The sequence below is a fragment of the Falco cherrug genome, chromosome Z (genome assembly GCF_023634085.1).
Source record: "Falco cherrug isolate bFalChe1 chromosome Z, bFalChe1.pri, whole genome shotgun sequence".
Taxonomy (NCBI): domain Eukaryota; kingdom Metazoa; phylum Chordata; class Aves; order Falconiformes; family Falconidae; genus Falco; species Falco cherrug.
Genome location: NC_073720.1, coordinates 29,047,818 through 29,057,387, shown reverse-complemented (window position 1 = coordinate 29,057,387; position 9,570 = coordinate 29,047,818). Strand labels below are relative to the sequence as shown.

Genomic DNA, 9,570 nt, shown 5'->3' with positions numbered 1-9,570 from the left:
GCCGCCGGCCGCTAACCGACTCAGCGCCCAGCCCGCCCCGCCCTCCCGCCCCGCCCCGCCCTCCCGCCCCGCCCCGCCCTCCCGCCCCGCCCCGCCCTCCCGCCCCGCCCCGCCCTCCCGCCCCGCCCCGCCCTCCCGCCCCGCCCCGCCCTCCCGCCCCGCCCCGCCCTCCCGCCCCGCCCCGCCCTCCCGCCCCGCCCCGCCCCTCCTTTCCTCCTGCTGCGCCTGCGCGGCAGCGCGCGGCCCGAGGCCGCCCTGAGGGCCGGGGCGCACGCGCCGAGGGGGCGACGCCGGTCCGTGACGTGGGCTGCGTGGCGCCAGGCGGCGTCGGGTGGGCGCAGGTGAGTGGCGGGTCGCGGCGGGGCTGTGGGAAGGGGACGGTGGCTGTGGCGGGGGGAACGCGGCTGAGGGGCGAGCGGCGCCTTGCCCCGGGTGGCATCGCCGTATAGCCCGCCCTGCGCCTCTCCCTCCTCCCCAGCCGGGGCTGGCTAGGCTGCGCGGAGCGGCAGGGGCCCGCTCCCTCATGGAGGACGAAGACTGCCCCGACCTGGTCCCGATAGACGCCGGCAGCGCGGAGGAGACCGAGTCCGGCCCCAGCGAGAAGATCCCCGTGACGATCATCACGGGATACTTGGGTGAGGAGCGGCCCGCCCCGCTTCCCCGCCGGCGGCTGCCGGTGCTGTGCGGCGGGCCTGCGGGCTTCGGTTCGTGGGCGTCGGGAGGCCCCCGAGTGAGAGCTGGGCAGCGGGGCAGCCCTGGGCGGCAGGGCGGGCGGGGAGGTGCCCCGGCAGGGCGGGCGGCAGCCGCCGTGCCCGCAGCCGGGTGGCTGCGCGAGGCCCTGGCGGCAGGGCGGGCGGGAGCGCCGCTCGTTCAGCGCTGCACCGCGTTCTCCGCGCAGGGACCTCACGCCGCGCCTGGTAAGGACGGTTCCGGTTAGGTTTGCAGACCAGCTTTGAACAGCTGCACAAGCTCCTGTTGCTGGTTTTATCAGCCTGTTCACAGGGTCCGGTTTGTTCCAGTCACGTTTGACAAAACACTTTTTGCCTTTTCACGTCAGAATAGTGCAATGTATTTGTCTCGATTAAGTGCAGACTGAGTTGCAATCTTAAGAATGTGAGGCTTAGCTCTTAGCTTCCTCTCTTAAACCTGCGCAGTTATTGGGAGCTTCAGGTATAGTTAGGTATGGTGAAGAGGAGGTTACGTTTTGCATTGCCAAGTTGTAGCAGTTGTAGTGCATTGTACTCTCAGAAAACCCTGAAGGCAGGGAAGGAAGGTTGCGTACCGACTTCACTTGGCTGTGATTTTGTGCATGTTAGTAATGTGGTATTAGAGGTTTTTCAAATGCCTTGCTTAACAGTGCCTTGTCTAATGGCAGTTAATAGTACATCAGTGATTATTGATGACAAAAGGGCTGGTCAGAAAAAACAGTGGGAGGGAGAAGAATAAGTGCGCCTTTTATTAAGAGAAAAAAAAATGCGTTTTCTAGGAAAAGACTGCCCAGCTAGTAGGGGACTTGAAAGTTTATCAAGCACCGACACTTAGTGGATGGAAAACTAGGGTCTTGTAAAGCTGAGACTTAAAGTGCTGATAGTTCCTTGGGGTCAAGTGTCTCTACAAATTAATTTTTACGGTGTTACAGTAGAACACCAGGATACAGGAATGAAAACTTGTATTTCAAAAGAGATCAGATTTGTTCAAAGCATGCATGTGTGCGACAGTATTTCCTTTTTATTTGAAAATTCAAGCTTTTTATTTAATAGAAATGTCGTCTGTGTTCTAGGAGCTGGGAAAACAACTCTTTTAAATTACATACTGACAGAACAGCATGATAAAAGAATAGCAGTTATTCTGAATGAGTTTGGAGAAGGTATGTAAACCCGCATAAACTTTTTTTTTTAGCTGTACAATGACAAATATATAAAATTGCTGGAAATCAAAAACATAGTAGTTTTAAATCAATTACTGAAATCATGGATGTACCTCAGTCTTCAGAGGGGCAGAAAGTCTTTTGGCTGGTGTTCATAAAATAATGCTATGCATTAATCTGTTTTGTACATAAATTCGGTCCCTCAGAGTCAATGAACGTATCGCCCTGTTGGAAGTGCTGTACCTCCAGTTGTCCTACTCAGTTTCAAGCAAGTGGAAATTAAAATAATGTGTTGGTAGATAATCTTTTCTTTTCTTTCCTTTCCTCTCAGCCACTTACAGATCACAAATTATCCTAGACTGAGAAAGTGGGGAGATGTCTGCTTGGTGTCTGTAGTTCTTTGAACTCTTTGCTTTCTTTCTCAGGATTTTTAACTTTATGGCTATAACGTCGTATCTGTACCATAGTCAGTGTTGTTTATAGTTTGCACTGTGGTGGTGGTGGTATTTTGCTTATTTTCATCAGCAAAGATGACCGTTTTTCTGGTCATGGAGCCTGAAATAAAATGTATAGACAGAGCCTTTATTTGATATAGAGGTAGAGGCTGCCTTCCCTTTCCTTTAGAAAAGTAGTGGCACTTATGCAGTACTTCTGTTGTCTGGTTTTTGGTCTTTGTTGGACCAACTTGACTTCGGCTTTTAAATTTCTCATAAAATCGAAAATACTAATTTCTGAAGAACGTCAGAAACATTTTTACTCCTGGATATTTTTTTTTCTTCTGAGACCAACTTGAATTTTCATATCTCTTTTGCAGGCATTGTCGTACGAATTCATAGATTAAAATTACAGTACTACTTATATTTCCAGGAAGTGCCTTGGAGAAATCCCTGGCAATCAGTCAAGGGGGAGAACTCTATGAAGAATGGCTGGAGCTCAGAAATGGCTGCCTGTGCTGTTCAGTAAAGTAAGGAAGGAGACTACTGAATAGGTTCTTACAGTGGGTTTTGGGGAAATAGAGGACAGATGACATCCAGGGTTTGATTCCTAAAACTGAATGGTAGTATTATTGATTGAGACTTTTTTTTTTTTTGTCAGATAAAACAAGAATTGAAATTTTGGAAGTAGAAGTTTATTTCCTTTTGCTGCTTTGCAGGAATTGGACTTGGTGCCTTTCATAAAAATAATCTAAATACCAATTTATACACCATCAGGGTATTGTAGGGTAGGTAGCTCTCCTCCTTCTGTTAGTATTACATGCTTTTATAGAGAGAGCTAAAGTTTCAGGGAGGCTGGAACTAGGACTCAGGTTTCCTAATTTCCACATTAAATACTTAGTCTGTGTTTCTTTTTCTATATGTTGGTTGATATTGAATATTGTATACCTCAGAAAGGGTGGAGGAACAACCTTTTGGTGACGCAGTGAAACACAGTATTCAAAATTGTAAGCTGATGATTGCATTAAAAAGCAGGAATGTATTTTGTTCTTTGACATGTTTTTATTCTGTTTGTTTGAATGGTGGATTATTTGTGCTAGTTTTGTAGTGAAGATGATGGCTTGTTTGTCCTGAAAATTTGGAAGAACAGGTCCTATGCCTTAAATTTGGATAGTAAGTGGAAAACATAAGACCCTGTTGCATTATGTTGAACTGGGATGTAAGGAATGCTGACGTAGCTGCTATGTTTTGTATACATTGGTTTCTTATAATATGTCATACATTTCTGCTTCAGTCCGACTTCATCAGCTCACTTTTCAGTAAATGACTTGTAATTTTGCTGTAGGTGAGGTGGAAAGGCAGGAGAACACAGTCCAGTTCTCCCACACCCCTCCACACTCCTCCTTTCTTTTTGTAATCTGAACTGCCAAACTAAATAGTTACATATTTACACAGCCCTACTGTCCTTTACAGGGTTTTTATTGTTAGAAAACAAATCTTAATTTAAATCACCTTTACCATCCCTGTCAGGAGTAGGTGAATACTATTTTCAGACTAAAATGAAACAGAAGACTACAATTTGCTTAATATTAGAGGAGCAGCTTGATGACTGAATTTTCTTTGTAGACTGTGAGTCCAGACTTGGGCTTTGATGGTAATGATATTGTGTTCTGCGTCAGAAAATGCATATTTTAGCTAGTTTTCCCTGTTCTCAGGTTTGTTTCTTCTTACAGGGACAATGGTGTGAAGGCTATTGAGAACCTGATGCAGAAGAGAGGAAAATTTGACTACATATTGTTAGAAACAACTGGTTTGGCAGATCCAGGTAGTTCACATCATGCTTTTCATAACCATGTTAATTACTCTGTTTTTATGAAGTGCTTATTTGCTCACCAGTCAGTTCATGGTGCAAACCATAATATAAAGTGGTGAGTTGTCATGCACCTGCTTTGATCACTCTATAGACTAAAACTGAATTGGGTAAGGTGCAGAAGCAGGGTTGTGGGTGGGATGGTTTGATTGGGTATTTTTCTTTTTTGAACTTGCTCTAGATGGATTCTAAAGCTTAACAGAAATCCAGTTAAAATACATTCCTGTCAAGAGAAGACGCTTGGCTTGGAGAAGAGAAGCATAATCTGAAATTAGGAGTTTTCAGTAGGCTTTTGCGGTTCTACTTGGCTCCTTCCAAAGTATAAATTATTAGCATCTGGTGTATTGTTACATGGGTTGTGGTAGACCTTATATTTTCTGAGGTCATGAAATATACTGTGAGAAAGACTAATACATTCTTCTGGTAAGCACGGAACAGTGATAGATCTCACAAAATCCTTCTGTGCTCTTCAGTGATATTTTTTATAAAAAGATGTTTAAACTTGAGCTCATTTTGGTAATAGCTATCTAAAACATTTTTCTTTGAACCATGTCAATGAAAAATGTGTTGTTGATTGAAAGTAAAGGAAATTCTTACCAGAAGCTTTAGTAGTTTCCCATTTAGGAGACTGATGGTTTCCAGCTCAAAGCTAAGTTTTCATAGGACATTGATTTGGCCTCTGTTACACACAAATTCTGTGTGAGTCAAATTGGAAAACTATTAAGCTTTTTGGAAAAAAAATCAATAGATACCAGAAAACCATTAGATGTTGTGGTCCTTGTTCACAGTGCTTACTCATGTAGGATGTAACAACTGACATTTTTTTTTTTTTTTTGGTAGTATTTGGTTTTGATACAGAGTGATGTTTGGAGGACTGCATCTTGTCACTTCAGGTGGACAGTTTTAGGGGTTAAAAGTGAGTTTAGTTACTGATTTATTTTTTTTATACAGCACATCCTGCAGTTGCTAGAATCTGTTTTACAGGGCTGTTCTAGCAGAAGATGGTAGTAGCATGCTCCTAGGCTATGTGTAGTACACAGGTGTCAGGTCACAGATTCCAAGTCCCTGATAGAATGTGGTCTCAGTTGTCCAAATACTTGCTGATTTTTTTTTTGCTCGACTCATCAGTTTAGTATGTCCCATTTTACATCCTGAGGAAATACAAATGACTACACAAAGAAGAGAGAGTACTACATGTTTCATTATTTCAGAAGCACCTAATCTGGATGGAAATTCAGTGGATAAGGAGACCTAGCATTTAAAAAATACTAGAATCATATAAACATAGAATAATTCAGTTTGGAAGGGATGTTAAGAGGTCTTTAGTCCAAACTCCTGCCCAAAGCAGGGTCAGCTATAACATAGGACCAGGGTCTTTGGGATATCCAGTTATATATCTCCATCCTCTTAGGATAAACATGACACACCTGTCCAGGTAACCTGTTCTGTGCTTACCTTTTCATGGTGATAAGTAATTTTTCTGATACATGTGGTCTGAACCTTTCTTACTTCATCATACTATAGTTGTCTCCCATCCTTCTGCCACAGCCTGGCTCCATCTTCTCAGTGACTCACCTGTAGGTAGCAGAGAGGCTGTTGTTAGGTTCCACAGAAACTGTCCCTTCTCCAAGCTGAACAAATGCAGTTCTCCCACATTTCTCATTATAGGGCCTGTGCTTCAGACTCAACTGTCTTGTTGTCCTGTGCTGATGTCTTTCCCGTATGGAGGATCCCCATGCTGGAAGTGCTAGCCAGGTGTGGGCTTGAAGGTGCTAAATAGAGGAAAATAACCTCCCTCAGCTTGCTGCCTACCAGACCCCCAGGGCCATCTCTGTAGACCTGCTCCCCAGCCAGTGTCATTGCCAGAGGCTCTTTGTTCTTAAGTGTATTACTCAGCATTCTTCCCTGCTGAATTTCATTAGGTTCTGCTTGGCCATTCCTCATCTGTCCAGATCCCTCTGAAAGATAGCTCTGCCCTTAGATATATTAACTGTTCCTTTCTGATGTTCTCTGCAAACTTGACAGTCATGTCTTCCATCCCCTCCTGGTTTCCTGGTGGAGACATTGAACACGACAGGTCCCAGAGTAAACCACTGTAGTCCTGTACATACTGCTGGCTTCCAGACAGGGTATGACCCATTAACTGCACCCTTTAGAGCTTGACTGTGCAACCAGTTTTACCAAGTTGTCTTTTCATTCAGACTGGTAATGTCCGAGCTTGGTTGCTAGAATATCTTTGTAGCCAGTGTTGGAGAAAAAATACTAGAGGTGATGTAAACAGTATACAGTGCTCTCCACATGTCCACAAATACAATAATTTTTTTTCCACAAGAAGCTGGGTATGGCCTTCCCAGATTGATCAGGCATGGTTTACCCTTGTAAACTTTCTTTCCAGTACTGTATCTACAAATTGAAGCTGCTTTAGATACTTCTTAACTCAATATATCTTAAAATTATCTAAACCCAGAAGCTTTCCTGTACCACACCTGAGATAATTAAGGGAAACATTCTCTTCTAGATCCAGTTACTTTTGACTTTCTTCATTCTCTTGCTTTATGATGTAAGAAACTGCATATGAGAGTTTATAGAAGCCAGTGAAGAAAAGGTCCCTCCTAGGGACCTGCTTTCTCTCAAATGTCCCAATTCCATTTTTCTTTAACTATTTTATCTCCTTCTTTTATCTGCTTCTTTTTTAATCTCTGTGTCCTGACCTGGAAACAGTGGCTGTAAAGAGTACAGAATTTTTTAGAAATGAGGGAGCCTTGGACTATACTAATGACAGATAGTTGATATTACTGAGTAAAGGTAATTTAGACATCTTAACATGCATCTGGAATTGTGAGGATTTTAAAGCTTTTTGTAGTTATAGCTGTGGACGTGCACACAAGTATAATGCTTTGATAGCTGTTGTTAAGTCAACTATGTGGTTGGGTATTTGACATCTGTGATGCTTTCTGAGTTTGGAAGAGAGGAGTTTCAAGTACAGCACTAAAAATAGACTTCTATGAAATGTCTGAATATTGATAGTTTACTGGGAATAATCTACTGGAAATAATTTACTAGATAATTACTGGAAACTATCAGTTTTGCAACTAAAGGTACTGCACTCCTTAGGAGCTGTGGCCTCCATGTTCTGGGTTGATTCTGAGCTGGGAAGTGACATCTATCTTGATGGTAAGAAGTGCAAGCTTGTTTTCTAATGTGTTGGCATTCTGTATCTGGATTTAGTGTAACATATTGTTATCATTTAAGGCAAGGTTTCAAAAGATGTTTGAAATGCATGATCTTGGTTTTCACATCCCCACATTTGCTGATGGGAGATCCATGTGCTTATTCTGATGCTTGTTGATATATTTGGTGAGCTGTTTCAGTTTGCTGAATCCAACAAAAGTTGTGTAATGCTTTGCTAAGGGATCAGATATGGAGAGATCTTGATTGTGGTGTAAGGGGGAGAAAAACCTCATTAATTAGATGTTACAAAAGATTATTTAGGAGTAATAGTACAGGTCGTCGTGTGTCCGTCGTGTCGCCTCCCCTGTAGTGTTTCTTAAATGGTGTCATTATTCCTGAACTCATAATTTGTCAACGTCTGGACTCCTCTGCCTTTTGTTTTTTGTTTTTTTGCCTTCTTTGCCTACTGTACTCATGTTAGCTCTAGTATTTGCTGTGTTCCAAGAAAAATCGGCATTTACTGTGATACAAAACATCACTATGTGTATGTAGTTAAAGAGCACGTTGAATGTTGATTATTTTTTTTTTTTAATAAAGTCCTAATACTTTGGTCAGTCTATGAAATACTCATCTTAACAAGGATACATTCCGTTGAATAGGAAATAGCTTCATAAGTTTCTGGCAGAGATTTGCAGATTCCTGGTCACTTGCAATCAGAATAACTGCATACCTCAGCCCCCCTAATTTGTTTCAGTAACCTGTAAAAGCATACCTCTGCCATTTGCTGTACTGGAAGAAGGAGGAGAGGCATCTACCTTGTGAGAATTTCTCTCATCGGGTTTGGTAGACATTTTTTTACCATGGATAGGGGTAACAAAATAATTAGGTGATAAGCCTAACATTCAGACACATTTGAAGTATTATAATCAGTTGTAAATGTGATGATATTGTAAACTTCTGTACAAGTATAAAAGTAACAAGTTGTTAAATTGTTGCTTTCAGCAGATTTCTATACTATTTTATTATCTTCTAGGTATTGTATCTGTTGTTGATGCAAAGCATGGCTTGCAGGTAGGTTACTGGATTTGTTACTTGGTTTAAAACTGCAGCATTAGAACAGCTGTTGCAATAATGTTCATGTGGATTAATTACATTTTTATAATAGCTTTAATTCTTACAGCAGATGAGGATGTATTTCAGTTGCTGTGGTACATGAATACTGTATTTTGAACGGGAACAGGGAAGTACTGATGTCCGTAGCAGTTGAGATTCTTACCAACACAGCTGTATGTCTGCTGAGTTGTCAGGTTGCTAGATACTTGACTCCTAGTTTTGAAATAGACTCTATCATTTCGCTCAGGAATCTTGGCTGTATTCCAGATAGATTTAGATTCCAGATCCATTTAGATTACTGTAAAAACAGTGGAGAAATTTGTCTTGCAGAGTGTCATTGGTCCATGTTACTTGGGAGGAGTAAAAACAGACCTCTGATAGCAGTGTGATAACAAGTGAGTTAGGGCTCAAATTGGGAAGGGTGCTAATGTGATGGCAGGTGTGGTGAGGAATGATGAGAGAGCCAAGCAGCATTTCAGATTAAGAGATTACTTCATAATATGGAAGCAGACAAAAAGAGCAGGTATATTAAGAGCATGATAATCTATATGAAGCGTAATGTAATAACAGACCTATAGAACAATGAGTTTTGGTAACAGCAGAAATTGCAACTGAACCAAATAGTTGAACTTTTTTTGTAATAGCTAGTCATAAGTATAATTATTTGCAATTTAGTAATTTAGGAAGTGACTACTTTGGTTAGATACTGATTTTGCAGGATTCAAAATAAAAGTGATCTTAAGAAGGGATGGTATGAATATCCCATCATGCTATGGAAGTGTTTTTAATAGCTCTGTATTTTACAATGGCTGCAAAAAGCTGAGAGAACTGGGGAATAGTGGTTAAAAAATAAGGAAGTGACTGCTTCTTTATAAGATTTTGGACTGTTTGGGTTTCTCATTTCAGTTGAGCTGTACTAATAGCTGATTTACTGGAAGGGGACAGTCCTGTCCTCCCATCAGTTTGTGTTGCTCCAGGACAGAACTGATCCATTCTCATAGCAAGCCAGTTTGGAGAGTTAGGCCATCGTGTTTTGCAAGGCGTTTTCCAGAGGAGTTGGTAGGAGAACCAGGGGAAGGGACTGAGAGCCCATTTGCCCTCTTAAGCAGGAGCTG

At 42.3% G+C, this 9,570-nt stretch overlaps 1 protein-coding gene across 7 annotated transcripts in view; it reads left to right on the top strand.

Annotated features, from left to right (window-relative positions):
• Positions 1-242: 242 nt before the first annotated feature.
• The window catches only part of ZNG1A (Zn regulated GTPase metalloprotein activator 1A), a 29,038-nt gene continuing 19,710 nt past the window's right edge, over positions 243-9,570 (top strand). For 2 of the 7 annotated variants that reach the window (XR_008730215.1, XM_055698952.1), the window contains exons 1-6: positions 360-635; positions 1,781-1,867; positions 2,735-2,831; positions 4,035-4,126; positions 7,286-7,345; positions 8,376-8,413. Coding sequence is in view for 6 of the 7 variants with exons in the window: in XM_055698952.1 (XP_055554927.1) it covers positions 524-635; positions 1,781-1,867; positions 2,735-2,831; positions 4,035-4,126; positions 7,286-7,345; positions 8,376-8,413 (486 nt within the window). In the remaining variant the exon portion in view is untranslated. The other 5 variants (XM_055698948.1, XM_055698953.1, XM_055698950.1 and 2 more) reach the window with 5 other exon arrangements.